The sequence below is a fragment of the Zalophus californianus genome, chromosome 3, assembly GCF_009762305.2.
Source record: "Zalophus californianus isolate mZalCal1 chromosome 3, mZalCal1.pri.v2, whole genome shotgun sequence".
Lineage (NCBI taxonomy): Eukaryota > Metazoa > Chordata > Mammalia > Carnivora > Otariidae > Zalophus > Zalophus californianus.
In genome coordinates, this window is record NC_045597.1 from 70,027,532 (window position 1) to 70,046,843 (window position 19,312).

General features: G+C 37.1%; 1 protein-coding gene across 1 annotated transcript in view; it reads right to left on the minus strand.

The window, feature by feature from the left end:
* Positions 1-4,337, minus strand: part of RXFP2 (relaxin family peptide receptor 2) — a 63,998-nt gene extending 59,661 nt beyond the window's left edge. Inside the window, exon 1 of the mRNA XM_027590487.1 lies at positions 4,271-4,337. Coding sequence (XP_027446288.1) covers positions 4,271-4,313 — 43 coding nt within the window. The 5' untranslated portion in view covers positions 4,314-4,337. The remainder of the gene's footprint in view (positions 1-4,270) is intronic.
* Positions 4,338-19,312: the final 14,975 nt, after the last annotated feature.

Here is a 19,312-nt window from a genome sequence, read left to right on the forward strand (position 1 = left end):
CAGTAAAATTATAAGTGAAGACTCTAAGTTGCTTCTGGTCAATTCTGACCACATTTTGTAGGCAAAAGAGTTCATACTCTCAGTTTTCAGAGCTCTCTGGATTTCAGAATTGTCGAGAAATCACCATGGACCTACAAAACCAGTGCATGTTGGGGTTGCAATTATAAGGAGACATAGTATGAGTTTGCTTATGTTTGGACACATGTTCTAGCAATCTGAACCACAGAAAGGATGACTGCTGATCAGGCCAGGAGTCACTGGGGCTAGCTAGCCACAAATAACAGCAAGGAGACCAGGGCCTCAAAGGGGGACAACAGGTACGTGAAGACCCGGAGAGGAAGCTCAAGAGCCACAGGAGGCGATTAGAGGTGAGGCATGCTTGAGGGAAGGAGGAAATAGAAGGGCAGATGGATTCCAAGGGGGAAATAACCAGGTGGATGCTAACAATCAAAGTGGAGAAATAGGCTTGGGAATCAGAGAGCACGAGATGTGAAAAGCGGGAAGCTTGAGCTAGAGAAGGTAAGAGTTCAAAGAGCAAGAGAATTGAAAAGTGGAGGCAGGAAGACTAGAGAGAAGAGGTTTTAGAGGCTGGGAAGCCTGGAAAAGACCACAAGGAGAGGTTGAGATGGAGAAACGACAGCAAGAGAGGCCAGGTGGGCATCTGAGACAGATGTGCGCAGAGGTGAGGAGAAGAGGGGGTAAATGTGGTGGGAGGCGAATCTAAGAAAGGAGCACTGGTGGGGGTGCGGGGTTGGGGGTGCTATGGGGAGGGGGCGCCAGGAAAAAGAGAGAGGCGTAAACAAGAACAGAGGTAAGGACAGAAGCCAGAACAGTGGAGGGGAGGAGCAACATAAGACGAGAGGTCTACCATTTTATCAATAACGCCAATTCCTCAACTGCAATTCTTTTCTAATTTTACCATATTCAAAAGTTTATTTAGTCACAGGAGCATGAAATCAATCATTTTATTTTGATTTGAAGATACTTTCCTGAGGTATTTAACAACGTTGAAATTATTGCAAACTTAATTTTTTTCCCATACATACTCAATGACTGGAAGTATGGGGTGAGAAATTGATGGGTGTGAATAAAGCATAGAAGACAGGTATATTTTTTATTTTCAGATAATTCCACTACTATGTCTCATGTAAAACAAGCACATTAATTTTTTTTTCCTGATGAATGTTAAGTTGTATATTTACTAAGCAAGTAAACCAAGCCACTTTGGGTTCTTAAACACTATATATATATATATATATATATATATATATATATATATATATATATATATATAATATTCCAGAAAACACTGTGCATTTATCATTATATAATTATGTGCACAAAAACTATTCTTAGTTAATTGAATTTTATTCAGGCCACAATTTTACAGGATAAAAGTGTGCCATTTTTCAAAAATGACTTATTTGAAGGCATACCAATTTTGTCTCTAAAATCCAGGTGACAGCCAATTTTGTTAGTTCAAGTAAGAGTTCTTAAAACTCTTAATATATCTGGTCATATTTGTTTATAGTTCAAGTAAGAGTCCCTAAAACTCTTAATATATCTGGTCACATTTATAAGCTGAACAAATGAATAAACGTCTGTTGCAGCATGTATTTACTTAGTGCCTTTAGAGAGAACATATCTCAAATAGCTTTCTCTTCTGGGTTTCTGATGTTTTCCCTCTTCGCTCCCAATGGGCTCTTTTCAGCCCTCAAGCTGGTGAGTTTCTTTTTCATCAGTGGTGCCACATTAGCCTCTCTGTATGACTGACCTGCAGTATAATTGATTTTCACAGCTCCCAGCAGCATGATGTAATTGTGTGAAATTAAAATTTAGTTGGAAAACCTTTTCTCAAGTCACTGCAACCAATTAGAAGTGACATTACTTAGAAAAGGAAACATCCAAGCTGAGCTTTGAACTTGTCCATTAGGGGGCAGTCAAATACTGCTCACTTCAAAATATTGTTCAGGCCCCGTTTCCAAGGTTACCAAATCATTTGAGTAAGTAGCAACTGGTAGTTACCAAGTAGCAATCTGGGCACTTCATGCTTTTAATTTCCCACAGAAGCCCATATTTTTGGTTTGTCATATTGTCCATAATTAGTCCACAAAAAACTTTTGTTGAGAGGAGGTGGCTTGAGGCTGGTTAACAAGGATACCCAGTGAATAAACTGATGATAAGATACATGTACAAAGTTATAAGAAGATATGTTATTTTTACTTATCAGTTGATATCTGTTGCTTAAGTTAGTCAATATCATTCATCCCTTAGGCACTCAAGGGTGATCATAGCCAGAAGAGAAAAGATAATAGCATAATGTCTACTTTTCCTTTTGTTTAGCTGTGGCCTAAGAATCTATCGCAAATATTTATGTAAAGTTTAAAAAGCAACCTGTGCTCTTACATAATTTGGAATGACTTTTCTTTATTATAGCCTAACTGCTTTACCTGTCTATAATTTTGTTGTGAAAAAGAAGTTTCACTAGTTACATAGGAAATGATTATTATTTTTATAAATAGGAGTAAGATATCAAAGCATTAATATGTCTAACTTTGAAAATAGATAAGTTTGAGTATAAAGGGTTAAATTAGCAATCAAAAGTATGTAAAATCAGAACGAAATCAGAATGTGAATTTTGAAATGTAAAATCAGAAAATGAAAATTTCCACGGAATTACAATTGAAATATTTATCAGGTTGGTACTGTGGATCTGAAATATGGCATTTACTTAGAAATAAAAAACAAAATCATCTGTTTAAAATTTCTTTCCTTTTTTTTTAGAGAATACCATTATGTTGTGGTGAATATTAAAACATTATTTCAGGAATAGATGCTATTCATCTCAAAGATTTTGTTTTTCAAAATCAATTAAATGCATTACCACAAGCAGAAGCAGTACTATAGTAAAATTGGTTAACTATAGTTGCAATTCCTCTACAGTTAAGAATTAAGGGTACAGATGATCACTACACAGTGTTTTGAATCCAAGAAACTACTTCTTAATTTCTATTCTTAAAAATCATATTAAATTGAATATTACAAATGTGCATAAGGACGTATGAACTGAAGGAAGACCTGAAATCAAAGAAATGGACTACTTTCTACAACTGTATTTCATGTCAAGTGAGTTCATATAGTCTTTCTCTTTAAGAAACATGTTAAGATCATGCTTAAAAGATAACTTACATTTTCATGTAAAAGAGATTAAAATCCAAGATAAAAATCATGCTAAGTATATTAGAATAATATTCTTAAGTAATTGGAAAAAAAATTTTAGTATTTCCAATTCAAACTAAATTTAATATTTAAAAAATCTTTTATTTGTTAGAAGTTTGTAAATAACTGCTTATAAATACTGTATTTTATTTCGAGATTAAAAATATTCAGTTGAATTCATTTAATAAAGATTGAGTACCTTAAAAACCTAAAACAAATTTCTCAGAAAATAAAAATAATTTCAAATTCTAACTTTTAGTCTCAGAGGTTTATCAAAATTCCTTAAGAAAGACTATGGACTTAAACAGATACATTTTGAATAATAATAAATCCAACGTGCCTTGGGTATGATTTATAGATACAAGTATACAAGCTCACAACAAAACAAGTCTATATCTTTCTTTAAAACCAGGTGAAGATTAATTTTTTTCCTTAGCTTTACAAGAAAAATGCCACTAACTTGAAAATTAGCAGTTTGGCTGAAATAAAAATGTTTAAAAATTAAGAACAGTAAAGAGAATGATCTAAATAGGTATACTTTTGTTTTAAATGATTTTAATTTATATAGGTTTGCCCTTACGGAGAGCTTTTGATATTTAGATTTGTCTGTGGCTTTTTTTTTTTTTTTGCAGTTCCCAGTTTAACTATGTTAACAATGAAACATAGCAACTAACAGTTACATACATTTTATGAAGATATTTCAACAGGTTGAAGTTTCATAAGGCAAAATTTTAATTTATTAATTTGTCATACTTTTGTTACAAATACTAAAAATTATTTTCTCCATTATAATTGACATATTCAACCTTGCTTTTTAAAGATGTTTTATCCACAATTTTAATAACACATAAAAGCAAGTTTCCATGAAAAATTTGTTGTTAGGATGGGACTATAAGCAATTAGTGATCATGACAAAGACAGTGTAAACCGGATGTCTGTTTCTCAAGCGCTGCATTGAATCTATTATAAATATGCTAGAACTAAATAGAAATATTCTATTTCCTATTCTTTTGGAATTTCACTCATTTAAGCGAGAAAGTAGCAGCCTTACCTTTGATGTCTATCAGGATGATGAAATGAAGTAGTAGGAACATTGCAATCAGTCTGAGGCTGAAGAGATGTTTAATACCAGAAAAATAACAATAGGTTTACAGCAACTGAAGTATTAGATGTATCCTCCTTATACCTCAGAAGGAGTTCTGATATAGTAACTTCGGTGCCTCCCATGTGTCTGAGCATGCTCACAGCTAGAACCTTACTGGCATGAGGGGAGACCGTCTTGTCACCAGCAGCCTATCTTTTTTGCTCTTTCTTTTCTGTTTCATTTTATTTTAAACCTACAGTTGTATTCTTGGTCGTTATTTCATTATAGGATGGACAGAGAGAGACATAAAGAAGACTATGGTATTATTAGATAGGAAACATTTTTTTTTAAATCACGTAAGAATTGTTTCCCCTCAAAGCATACAGTGCAATTTGCTCTTACTTAAAATCCAAACATATACGGTTCTTGCATATGAAGGGATATAGATTTACACTGAATAGGTGATGAAACTCTTTATAAGCATGTTTTTTAATGCAAGAAGCAAGTGACAAAAAGCCACTTATTGACAAATACACAGAGAACACCTATTCACGTGCACTTAAATGTTTTCAAATAATATACAGAAAGATAGTAATAATGAAAATATATGGCCTTGGGTTTAATAGTCACTGTAAAACAGTTGCACAGTATTTTAAACATTTACTTCCTCTATAACCATATTCCTTTTTTGAAGTGGATAATTTTCTTCTTGCTTTCAATTCTTGTTGCACGCCTATTAGAAAACATTAATTACAGCTTGGTTCTTACATCCTGAAAGTGGCTTCTAACACAGCAGAGTTAGTGCGAGTTCAATTATAGGAAGGGATTTTTGGTTGATCCTACGTAATCAGAAAGATTTCTACGAAAGTTTGTTGTAGAATTTTGTTGTCAGAGTATATGTTTTACTAATTGGGAAATGCCGACGTAGACATACAAAATAGTTTGTAGTCTTGATTTGGACAGAGGACTTTGTAAGTGAATGATACAGATTTTCTTACGTGTTATTATTAATTGTGTCGTTAACAGTACTGTTTGAAAAACTACCCCTTGATGACTGGCTATTGCTGTCACAAATCATAAGAGATGGGGTTTTCATCATTCTTTCTTTCATTCCAGCCTTTGATAGAATAAGGATTCAAGAGGAATTTGAAAGGGAAAATACTTTATTGATCACATAATGTGCCAGTTCTTTCTCTTTTAAGAGGTGAGCTAAATTCTCCAGATACATGTAGATGTGTTCTCTTATTTTTCAAACCAAGAAAGCAACAAAGAGAATCAAGTATAAGATGAGAAGAAAAAATTCAAAATCTTTTCTTACATTTCAGGCACTTTTTCCTCACTAGCTTCGGAGTCTTTTCAAATAAAAATTGCCTTACTTAGCTTACAAAAAATCAGGGTGATCAGTTTTTCTTATATTTTGTGTTCTGCTGTCAAGAGGATGGATGCTGGTTTCTAGTATTGAAATATTGAGTATGAATTTTTAAGTGCAAGTAAATGCCACGGATTGCCCATCACAAATCTGTTTGAAGTTTAAATATATAGTCCATGAAAATACAATTTTTAGAGAAAGAAGAAATGTCAAGATTTCAAAGAACTTACTAGACTTCTTCATGAATACTAAGCCTTGTAAATAGATTTAAATTGCTAAAAAGTTGAACCACCATCCCTTTGTTTTAGGCTTTTCAAAGCTAATCTTTGAAATATTAGCACACATACAAAATTTTCAGAACTCAGTAATTACAAATAATAGTTAAGAACAACTTTGGGTCATTATTGGTTTCTAAAGGCAGAAAAGGACAAGTATTGAAACATGTTTCAATTAATATGTTTTAACTTTGATTTATCTAGTGTGAATATCCAGCCTTTTGAACTGAAACCGAAATGGTTGAAATGTGCACAGGGTATAATATATGTGTTTAAATAAGGGTAAATGAATTTACTCTTTCCTTGGAGACACTGCTGGGGAGGAAGTTCCAGATAGTGCTTCACACAGAGCTGAGAAGAGATGTGCAAACCGATTCATCCCTGGATATTAACTTCAAATTTGCACAAGTGTGCTTTATTGAACCTTGCCTGAATCAACTCATTCCTTCATTCCAGTCCCTGATAAGTAGCACCCATGTTTTCAGCGATAATAGTAAAAGCTCATGTAAAAATAGTATTTACTATATAGCACAATTCAGTATCATTCTGGATAGTTGGAGGGAGTTTATTTACTGAAAGTACTGATTACCTAGTTCTGTTGGGGGTGGAGGTGGGTTGGGGCATTTTCCTAGTTTCCATTGTAACTGTTATTTGTATTTTAGACACCATTGTTACACATAAAGCTCTGAGCTCCAGAACATAATTTATTTAAATATTGTCAGAAAACCCTGATTTTGACACATTCTTAGAATTATGTGATCATTTTTCATATAGGCTATAATTCATTATCTTGCCAAACTAATGTTTTCATCAAGATGTTTCCTGAACATTCACTGTGCTTAATGCCAGTATGGGCTTGTAAACACCTCTCACTTTTACAAATTGTCTTGTTTTTTATTCATAAAACCTGATCCATTCACTATTTACTATGATTTTTGGGTTTGGGGAAAAAAGACAGAGTGATATTCAATGAATGAGCTATATTAATAGATAAGATTTGTTCTCAAAAAAATTTTTAAGTAATAAATATCAGAATTCCAAGCTTATGATAGCAGGCCAACAATGGCAATGTTCACTTGAATAGTCTCTCTACCATAAATAAAGTTATAGTAAAGCCTTAATAATTCAGCCATATTAGCTAAGTATTTGTGATGATTATTGTTAGCCTTTCTTCATGAGGTTGTCGCTAAATTATCATTCAGTAAGTGATATTTTGAGTAATCTTTTCAGCAGGGTAATAGATCTATATATATATGCACCCTGTTGGCAGAGCAAACCGGACTGAATCCTATGATCTCATTAGCATAAGCTGTCAGTCATTTAAACAAACCAGTCCTGATATAGGGCCCATTTTGAGCAAGAGAGTCTAAGTTAAGCCTTCTAACTCTGATGTTCTACGTTTAAAATAATTTAAGCCATGCTCCATTTATCTGGGACTCTCAACTCTTGGCAAGCGCAGCTTTTAGGAGCATAGCTATAAAACCAGAGTAAAAAATATCACCAAGACATCCACTACTAGCAGTGTGGTAGATTAGATACTCTGCAAGGTCTTCTTGTTGGAAAATAATAACTCCTGCATAAAACAATTTTTATTGTATTTCTGAAGTCTTTGAAATGAGGGGAATTAAGTATAAGAGGAAAACACAAGACAAAACAAAACCAAAATGCTGAGATGGCAATGAGGAACAGTAAACAAAATCAGCACTGCAACTTTTAGACCAAGCCTTGGGTCAGTGGCAAGTTCTGAGGCTTCATGTCTGCCTCCGAAGAGGATACAGCTGAGCACTGTTAACACCATTCAAAACAAACATGAACCCTGTAGGAAATCTCCTCAATTTAGATTTTTAGGATTTACCCAGACCAACATCAACCAAACATTAGCTCATTATCAAAGATCAACCAAGCGCACTTGGGTGAGAGCAGAAATAAAAGCAATAAATTTAAAACCCCAGCAGTTTCAAATATTGAAACAATCAGTTATAGAATATAAAATGTTTAAAGAAAGAGACATATGGAATAACAAACATGAGTAAGAAATAAGAAACCATTCAAAAGAAACAAAAGAGAATTTTTAGAAATGACCAATGTATTGTGGAACTTAAGAATTCAATGGGTGGGTAAAATAGTTGTTAAAACATAGTTGAAAAAAAAAGTTGTACATTGGAAAAAGAAGGTGAGGAAATTATCCAGAAGGTAGTACAGGAATGAAAAAAGTTAAGGAAGTTAAAGAGATTTGAAGGAAAGCAAGAAAAGTTTTAACATACAGGTATTTAGAGTTCCAGAAGATAGTGAGAATGAAGAGACAATATCTGAGGAGCTAATGACTGAGAATTTTCTAGAAATGATAAAATATAAAATTTACAAATATAGGAAGAACAATTTCTAGTGGGCAGTACAAATAACAATAAATCCACTTCTAGACTTTTGGCATTGAAATGGTATAATATCCAATATACAGAGAAAGTTTTAAAAGAAACCAGAGGGGAAAGACATCACCGACAAAGAGAGTACTTGAATGCTAGGCTTCTCAACAACAATGATGGAAGTCAGAATAAATAACATAGCACTCAAAGTTCTGAGAAAAAATAGTTGGCAATTAAAACTTGTGTATCCAGGAAAACTATCTTTTAAAGGGAATATAAAGTAAAGGCAAGCACAAGATATATTAGAAAGTTAAGTAAGTACCAAAATGAAAGATGCAGATGAGAAGTTCAACAGCATTTCAGGGAAGGGAATAATCCGTTTGAGTTGCAGAGACTATTAGGTAAAGCTTGAGCTCTGCGCATCTTGAATAATGGATTGAGAGATTAGGAAGTAACATCAACTATTCTCACAGTGATATTAAGACACAGTCAAGTGAGGCTGAAGGGAGAAGGAAGTAAAGCAGATTCTTGTGTTTGTGTAAAACTGAGAGAACAATAGGATGGATGTTCAAAGAGTGTATCGGAGGAATTGTGGTACATTATTGCTCCTAATTCTTCCACTTCCTATGAAAGGATTATACACACCCACTTTTTGCCACGTGACTTGGCAGTATCTCTTATAGGTAGTGTGTATTTCCCTGATCCATTGACTTTTCCCTTGGCCATGAGACTGGTTTTGACCAATTTGATGTGACCAGATGTAGCGCATGCCACATTCCAGCAGAGGCTTTAAATATCTTCGCGTTGTGTGGCTTGACCTTTTGAGTTCCCCTACTCCTTAGCCAGAATGAGAGTGACATGCAGCATGCTTGAAGTTGAGCTAAGCCCAGAAGAGTGACAGATGATCCACAGACCTGTGAGCAAGGCATACATGTTTATTGTGGAAAGCCACAATATTTTTTGACTTTATTGCTGCTGTTTTGATTGCCACAGCAAAACTTGACTCAAACAGATAGATAGAAGTCATCAGTCCTGTCATTTATTTTTCAGGACAAAAGCTGAAGACATTGACCTAGAGGCATGCTCTGTGTATACTGAATAAGTTAATGCACAAATCCCAAATTTTCTTCTTTTGGAATACCCTCTTCATGATACAGTATTCCTCAATTTCTTAGAGTCAGTTATGTAAGGACTGCTTCCAGAGATGGCATTCCTGTCATTGTTCACAAAATGATTCCTAAACATTATTCTTTGATTTTTCTGAAATTCTGTGTAATATGACTGAACTTCAGTATGCACTTAGTAAATATGTGCTATTTTCTAGTCCATACGTATCATGGTCTCTAAGTGCATACCTTTTAAAGCTTCAGGTAACATAAAATAAATTAGAACTCTATTTGATTGCTTTAATTTTCAAGTCTGTGCGTTGAGTCTACCCTGAATGAATGTACTTTTATTTATAAAGTACGATCATGTATATTGTTGGGTAATGATCTTTGATTTAAAGTGAAAAGCCACAAATCATTTTTATCTGGATTCTTTTCAAATTCATTAAGCCAGCTCTTTGTTTTATAGGATCATAAAACCAGAAACCTGGCAAAGCCCGATGAAGCCCTCAAACCGGCCAGAATGCTCATAACGGCCATTACTCTCATCCTCTTCTCTTACTTCACCTCTCACTTGAGGATGAGCACTGATCCGTGCACTGTTTCCTCATAGTGTTACTTCCATCTCTTGACAGCTGGATGAAATATCCAGAAGAGCACCCAAAATGTTAGTTTCAGATGGGAGAATGAGCAAAAAGCAAGGTCCCAAGCAATCAACAAATTGGATCATCTAGGATGGCAGAGTTAACTGCTCATCGTTCGGCAACTCGTGACAACTCATGTTGGGTATTTTTATTTCATTTGTTGACATAGGCATTCGACAAACACTTATTGAGTTTAACTGTGGTTTAAGCTGAAGAGAGAGGGGGTGTGGCTTGTAAGGAGGCCTGGACCTAAGGGGGCTGTGGGGGAAGCCAAGAGCTTGTGTGGAATTAGAATGAGCATGTGAAGGGCTTTTTAAACCACGGAAAGAAAGGTAGACTTTTAGTGGCTGGAAGGGGAGAGCTGTTGAGAAGCTTTAACCAAATAGAAAGGGAGAAAAGTTGGCATGGCCACTGTGGAAGGTGAACTGAGGAAGACAGATCCCAAAGGCAGGAGGACCCATTAGCTCTACTGCAGCGGTCCACAGGAAGGCATGAGCCAAGGCTGTGGTGGAGAAAATGGTGAAAAGGGAACAAATGCAAGATACATTTAGGAGGGAGAATTGAAGGGATATGATGAGCAATGACAGGAAAGAGGAGAGGGAAGCCTCACGTGACTCTCAGATCTTCAGACTGAGCCATTTGGTATGAGAACTAGAAGTTTCTTATCAGACACAGCATTGAGTGAATATTTCCATGTGCTAAATTTGAGGGGACTGAGGGACATCTCAATAGCAATGCCCAGCCAGCAGGTGGAAATAGAAGTTAGAATTCAGGAGTGAGATATAGTGTGGGAAACAAGGAGTCTCATTTGTGAAAATAATTACCGAAAATACTTTACAATAAAGGGATTAAAATGCTTCAATCAAAAATTTTAAACCATCCAGTTGCTATATATCAGAAGATAGTCATTAGAAGCTTTATTTAAAAGTCACTGGAATTCCAAGGCACTCAAGGTACCAGGGTTACATGTAGCTAATTTCAGATTACTATCTCATGAGCATTCATTCTATGAGTAGCATACATGAGCTCCGTTTGGCTATACCAAAGGAAAAGAGCTAGGAAAAGAAAAATTATAACACCACACAGGTAGTAGATGAGATTAGGTAAGTGATTATATGCACATGTGCATATCCAAGCACATATGCAGAAAATTAGGTAGATCCTGTCAATACAATGCTATTGGTTTTCAGAATGAATAGTTAAGGCACACACAACTCTAACAAATGAGTGGGAGTAACCCCTAAACTTTGTGAAAGTGTTACGGAGTTTTATTTTCACAAGTTTTGAGTTAGCAGCTAACTTTATGATCAAGCCGATCAGCCCAAAGAGCTGAGGCCAAATGCAGTGACTCATATGTCATTAGCTGGCATATGTTGAACTAGTTTTGCAGTTTAAAAACTGTTTTAATTACTAATTTTACTAAATTGAGTCTTTGTTGAAATTTATAACAGATACCAATGACATACTTTATCTATACTTGAATGCTTCTCGTTTAGTGTATATTTCAGGAATATAAACAGATTATCATTCAATTAAAAAGTAACCCTTGACTATGATCAATTTTTCACTACATGAAACTCTGAACTCAGGACATACTGCAGAATAGTTGTTGTAAAAACATATTGGATTGCTTTGGATTTGGCAAACCTCCTGCCCCTTGGCCCCCCGCTCTAGTTCATCTGCATCTTGGCAAATATTCCCTATGTGAGTTTGGGCCTGCCAAGAGCTTCTGCAGCCCCCAGTGTGATTTTATTGCTGGGATTATTCCATTTGGGGAAGAGTCTGTGAAGGTTTAGTGATGCGCTATGGAGAACTGTGCAGTGCAGTTCAAAATGTCAAAGAGCAGCAGGGTCGGCTTCGGGTGACTGCCCCTTGGATAGCAGAGTGTTGGAGAACAGCAGTTAACCCCGGACTACGTCTTGTATGGAAACCAGAGGGCTTCTCCCTTGCCTTCACTCCCCCCTTCTTCCTCCCCTTCCACCTTTTTAGCACTGCTCTAGGCACATCAGGAAATATTGCTGATGGAGTAGAGGGGTGATGTTTCCTTCATCAAACTTCCTCTTTATTCTGTGTGTTTCTTTCCATTTCCTGTTACCTTTCCCATCTGTTTTCTTTCTCCCTCCATGTCTCCCTCGTTTTAATTAATACAATATGGAGCTCAAATAGATTTTGATTAAAATGATTTTAATTCAATAAAAAAATGAAAATTTCTTTACTGAAAAGACTGTTAGGATTCATGTAATCCATGGGCGAGTTGGTAAATTGCCTGTGTTATAGTTCATGGAAAAGGAAAAGAGATTGTTTTTAAACCTTGATTGATTTCTCTGTTTAATATTATAAGTTCCTGATAGAAAAATTTTTGTTTTATTCCTTATCATTACTTGATGAACTAAATATCATTATTATAAAAATACTAAAACGATTTTTAAGGTACCAGTACTGAAGTAAGGAAAACACTTGCTTTACTTCTTTCCCCAATATTACTTGGCTCTTAAAGGTTTTTTTTAAATACTCGGAGTAGTTAGTCATTTTTGTCTTTTAAAGACTTTTGAAGAGAGAGACACTTTAAGAAAAATAGCATCCTGATTCTAAGCATAACCATATTATATAAATCAAGAACAGATATGTCCTAAGCAAAGGATACTTAATTATGATTAGAAAAGTGCTCTGATGAAAGTATTCTCTTAGAATATTCCTCCTTTGAGATGACTTCCCTAGATGTTCTTTCCTAACTTGAGGTGGTACATGTGTGTTGCATGTGCTTTGGGACTCCTTGGGGTCTCATTGCAAATGAGGTAAGAGGGGTGACTCAGCCAGGGTTGAAGTAGGGGATGGAGGGATCCCTGAAGCTAATTACTGATGGAGAAAAAGCAGAGCTGGGAAGGTCTGGAGAGTCTGTTTTTGAGTTATCAAATCCCGGTGTAGCCCACAAAGAAGTGAGCATAAAACAGTTCCACATCAAAATCTGAGAGCAAAACATCGAGAACTTATATGGGTGAGGTCTGCATCAGATCACACAAGGAATCCAAGAACACAGGACTTCTGAGGAGTTGGCAAGAACTTTTCAGGTCCTTGGAAACTATTCTCTTACCAAATGCCAGAGTAGCTGCAAAAGTACTGAACTCCACTTCCTCTTGGAGAAATTGGCTATAAGCACAGGAAAGACGTTTCTGAAGAAATGGGAGCCTGCACTGGGCAGAACATGCATTGAAGAATGTTGCTTTTCAAAATTCATGTGGGGATGTGCATGAGCAAATCAGGAATAAAAATAACTTGAGTAGGAGGAACACAAAGACAATACAAAGACAAATAAGGTAGACATGCTTAAAATCAGATCATTGATTCTTTGCAGACATGGAAAAGGAGAAATTGTCATTCTAGCACACTTTTAATGGAATACGGAGTAATGCTGTGAAAGCCAGCATTTCCAGAGTGGCTGCACCAGCTTGCATTCCCACCAACAGTGTAGGAGGGTTCCCCTTTCTCCGCATCCCTGCCAACATCTGTCGTTTCCTGACTTGTTAATTTTAGCCATTCTGACGGGTGTGAGGTGGTATCTCATTGAGGTTTTGATTTGGATTTCCCTGATGCCGAGCGATGTTGAGCACTTTTTCATGTGTCTGTTGGGCATTTGGATGTCTTCTTTGGAAAAATATCTGTTCATATTTTCTGCCCATTTCTTGATTGGATCATTTGTTCTTTGGGTGTTGAGTTTGATAAGTTCTTTATAGATTTTGGATACTAGCCCTTTATCTGATATATCATTTGCAAGTATCTTCTCCCATTCTGTTGGTTGTCTTTTGGTTTTGTCAGCTGTTTCCTTTGCTGTGCAAAAGCTTTTTATCTTGATGAAGTCCCAATAGTTCATTTTTGCTCTTGCTTCCCTTGCCTTTGGCGATGTTTCTAGGAAGAAGTTGCTGCGGCTGAGATCGAAGAGGTTGCTGCCTGTGTTCTCCTTTAGGATTTTGATGGACTCCTGTTCTCACATTTAGGTCTTTCAACCATTTTGAGTCTATTTTTGTGTGTGGTGTAAGGAAATAGTCCAGTTTCATTCTTCTGCATGTGGCTGTCCAATTGTCCCAACACCATTTGTTGAAGAGACTGTCTTTTTTCCACTGGACATTCTTTCCTGCTTTGTCAAAGATGAGTTGAGCATAGAGTTGAGGGTCCATTTCTGGGCTCTCTACTCTGTTCCATTGATCTATGTGTCTGTTTTTGTGCCAGTACCATACTGTCTTGATGATGACAGCTTTGTAATAGAGCTGGAAGTCCGGAATTGTGATGTCACCAGCTTTGCTTTTCTTTTTCAACATTCCTCTGGCTTTTCGGGGTCTTTTCTGGTTCCATACAAATTTTAGGATTATTTGTTACATTTCTGTGAAAAAAGTGGATGATATTTTGGTAGGGATTGCATTAAATGTGTAGATTGCTCTAGGTAGCATTGACATCTTCACAATATTTTTTCTTCCAATCCATGAGCATGGAACGTTTTTCCATTTCTTTGTGTCTTCCTCAATTTCTTTCATGAGTATTCTATAGTTTTCTGAGTACAGATTCTTTGCCTTTTTCCTTAGATTTATTCCTAGGTATCTTATGGTTTTGGGTGCAATTGTAAATGGGATCAACTCCTTAATTTCTCTCTCTTCTGTCTTGTTATTGGTGTATAGGAATGCCACTGATTTCTGGGCATTGATTTTATATCCTGCCACTTTACTGAATTCGTGTATGAGTTCTAGCAGTTTTGGGGTGGAGTCTTTTGGGTTTTCCACATAAAGTATCATATCATCTGCAAACAGTGAGAGTTTGACTTCTTTGCTGATTCGGATGCCTTTTATTTTTTGTTGTTGTTGTCTGATTGCTGTGGCTAGGACTTCTAGTACTATGTTGAATAGCAGTGGTGATAGTGAACATCCCTGCCATGTTCCCGACCTTAGAGGGAAAGCTCTCCGTTTTTCCCCACTGAGAATGATATTCGCTGTGGGTTTTTCACAGATGGCTTTTATGATAATGAGGTATGTACCCTCTATCCCTATACTGTGAAGAGTCTTGATCAAGAAAGGATGCTGCTGCACTTTGTCAAATGCTTTCTCTGCATCTATTGAGAGGATCATATGGTTCTTGTTCTTTCTTTATTAATGTATTGTATCACATTGATTGATTTGCAGATGTTGAGCCAAACTTGCAGCCCAGGGATAAATCCCACTTGGTCATGATGAATAATCCTTTCAATGTACTGTTGGATCCTATTGGCTAGTATTTTGGTGAGAATTTTTGCATCCACGTTCATCAAGGATATTGGTCTGTATTTCTCCTTTTTGATGGGGTCTTTGTCTGGTTTGGGGATCAAGGTAATGGCGGCCTCATAAAACAAGTTTGGAAGTTTTCCTTCCATTTCTATTTTTTGGAACAGTTTCAGAAGAATAGGTAATAATTCTTCTTTAAATGTTTGGTAGAATTCCCATGGGAAGCTGTCTGGCCCTGGGTTTTTGTTTGTTGGGAGATTTTTGATAACTGCTTCAATTTCCTTAGTGGTTATAGGTCTGTTCAGGCTTTCTATTTCTTCCTGGTTCAGTTTTGGTAGTTGATACATCTCTAAGAATGCAAAAATCTTTTTATCTTGATGACAGCTTCAGTCTTTGACTGGTGATGGGAAATTTCTGATTTAATATCACACCATCATTTACTTGTTTCCTTTTCCAATATCTCCCCTCCATTCAGGCCCATATACTCTCACATCTACCTACCAGAGAGGGCTCCTAACTATGCTGTACCATGTCTCTCTAATGCAGTCTATGTCTCACTCCTAGATTATCCACCCTGAAATAACATTTGACACATAGGATCAAAAATTTCTATCATTCCCCATTACCTTCATAATTTAATCTGGTGTCTTTATCCTGGCTTTCAAAGTCTTTCTCTCTAACTCTGTTTACCACTGGCCACTTCATGCTTCCTTGACTCCTGCCAATCAGTCTACCTTAACAATTTTCAAATACACCCATGATTTTTCACCTATAACCTGTCAATCACATACTCTTCTCCCTGCCTGCAGTGGTTGCCCAAGAATCTGTATTTGCCCACATACAGGTGATGTGTTCTTGGAGATCTAAACATCCTGCTACCTGCTCATCAAACCTTTTCCAGCTCACAGAGATTTCCCCCTCCTTTTATGGCAATTTTTGTCCATAATATACAACTCATTGCTCATAGCTTTGTGATGTTATCTGTTCCTTTGGTTATATGTTCTCATTCCTCTTCTAAACTCCCAGCTCTTTGATGGCAGGGACTTTGATGTTCACAGTGCATTAAGTGACCTGGCTAGTTATTCCTTTGTAATTATTTGCTCATTGTAATATTAAAGATCATAGCTGATTTCAGAATAAGGAATGAAGAATAAAAGTTGGAGACCTTCCCTAATCCTGGGAACTTCATTCTTATGATCAATAAATGAGACAGAACATTTAAACCTGCCTTTTCAAGTAGGTTTGAACTTGATTCTTTTCTAATTAGTAATTCAGTTATATTATCATAAATTTAATAACTGATAACCTTTACTTCCATAGATCACTTCATAGTTTGCAAAGTGTTTTTACAGACCTCGTTTAATCTTTATGACAACTCTGAAATAGGCAGAGTTGGTATGATTCACCGAGTATTTTATGGGTGAGAAATTAGGGCTGATGGAGTTCAGATGGCTTGCTCAAGGGCATTTCACCACTGACCATGTATCTTTCAGCTCCTTGTCCAATGCACTTGTCCTATTCTAAAGATACACATTTTATGATTATTTCCCAGTTGTGGTGAGATAGGACTCATGATGTCTGTTTGGTCTGTCAGCTCGAAAGGAAACCCAAAACTTGTGTGGCTAAAACAACCTAGACCAAACATGCCCTGAGAAATGGAACAACACTGTCCAAACCCATTGCAATTCAAGTTGAAGCAGAAAGCCAACTTTATCATTTTTAACGAGGAAAATGACTGCCAGAATCATGTGGTCAAAGAATGTCAACACATTTTCCTCCCAGTTGTTAATCCTGTTTTGGAAACCAAATACCAGTTCATTATACTTGAATAGAGGTTTTTATGGTTATAGTTTACAAATCACTCTCAAATTCATATTCTCTTTTGATCCACCCATCAGCCCTCAGTGTCAAGCATAACAGATATGATTACCTCCATCTTCATTCTACAGCAGGAAGGGAGGTTGCTGGTAGGCTCCCTGGGGCAGAGGTCATATAGATCTTTCCTAATACCACCTGATGTGGGGTTCTGGGGGAGGGACACATAAAGGCAAGGAATCTTACATATATTATGGCATTTCTTGTAATTAATTACTGTTCTGCCCCAAAGTCTTCACTTTCTTATGTGATTAGTTGTGAAATAAATGTGAAACAAAAAGAAGTTCTTTGAAACGGAAGGGTGGACAGGAAAAGTATATAAAGGAACAACATGAGAAGGAGGAATTAAGACATCTGAATCCCACTTTATAGTTTGGTCCTGAGGAGGGATATAGAGGGAAAATTAGGGTATCTGGAAAGAGGGAAGCAATTAGAACAAATCTCTGGAGAATTTGATGAGGGGAAAAATAGCCAGGAGACTAGTTCAGGAGACAGAGGGGTGTGGAGGTCAGGGAGACTTCCTGTTCTCAAACTTTGATGGGCAGTGAGACAGAAAACCACCTGCTCATGTACTCAGTGAACATGTGGAGATTGTCTGTGCCCAAATGAAGAACAGAGAAGCATTAGCAAGGTAGGGGTGCCAGTGGACCTCCAAGTAACTATAGAAGCGAAGCCAAGAGAGGGTTCCCTCCACCAGGTACCAGTGATTCCAATGAATGAGATTCACTGGTGGGGCACAGAGCAAAGGGCTTCTCAGGAAACTGCAGAAGCAGAATGTTCCAGCATGGGGAATAGAGGAAGTGCTATGGGACACAGGCAGCATCCAGAGCCCAGGACACAAGGAGCCAGGTCCAGAGCAGTGTGAGGACAGAGGGGAGTGTGCTGGTCCTGGAAGAAGGAGGAGTGTGGCCAGTCTTGCCCAGTGTGACATCTGAAGACAGGACACCAGGAGAGCAGCCAGGAGAAAACTCCTGGGAGTTTCCAGCCAGACAGGAGAAGCAGAGGTAGAGGATCCTTCTTAAAATCATAGCTCACCATAAAACAAAACAAAACAAGAAAATTAAAATACCAAGAAACCCAAGATCCACCCCCCCCCCGACCCCAGGACAATTATGCCACGGAGCAAGAAAAATTTAAAGAGGTAACAATGAAGATCCTTCCAAGGGAAGTGTTATATGCTTGTGAGGAAAGAGAGAGGGCCTTTGGTTTCATCTACCAAGTAAAAAACAAGCTATACATAAACAACACCAACACCTGGGAGCTTGGTGCAATGTTCTTAGTAAGAATATCAACTCTTGAGAGCAATTGGCTGGTCTGGGTGTGAGCAGAAGGCAGACATCTCTTGTTAGAAAAAGGACACCATGTGTAGCTTTCAGGAAAGCTCTTTGTACCTGCTCAACTTGGCCCAGAGCACAATAGAAGAAAACAACTTACCAACCAATGCCTGTAGAATCTCAGACTTTGGGTTTAAAGCCATTGGCTGGGAACAAAACAATTTAAGACACTATGGTAGTGTGTTAGCTTGCCAGGGCTGCCATAACAAAATACCACGGACAGGGTGGCTTAAAAAAACAGACATTTATTTTCTCACAGTTCTGGAGTTTAGAAATCTGAGATCAAGCTGTGGGCAGTGTTGGTTTCTTCTGAGGCTTCTCTCAGCCTGTAGATGGCTGTCTTCTCCCTTTGTCTTCACGTGGTCTTCCCTCTCTGTGTGTGTGTGTGTGTGTGTGTGTGTGTGTGTGTGTGTGTCCTCATGTCCTCTCTTTAAGGACACCAATCATACTGGATTGGGGCCCACCAGAATGTCCTCATTTTAACTTAATTATGTCCTTCAAGACTCTATCTCCAAATATAATCATATCCTGAGGTACTGAGGGTTAGGGCTTTAGCATATGAATTTTGGAGGACACACTGCAGCCCATAACAGGCAGGCACTAGTGAAAATGAGATCAGGACAAACTGTTTTTGAAATAATAAGAAATAAATATATATTGGTCTCTGCCTCTGGTTCTTGATAATATTTGGTTTTCGACTCTGGTTCTTAACATAGAGCTCCTCAAACACTTGTAATTTCTTGGATTGATAGGAGTGTCTTTTGTTCCAATAAAGTGACTTTCAGTGGGTTCCTGGATGG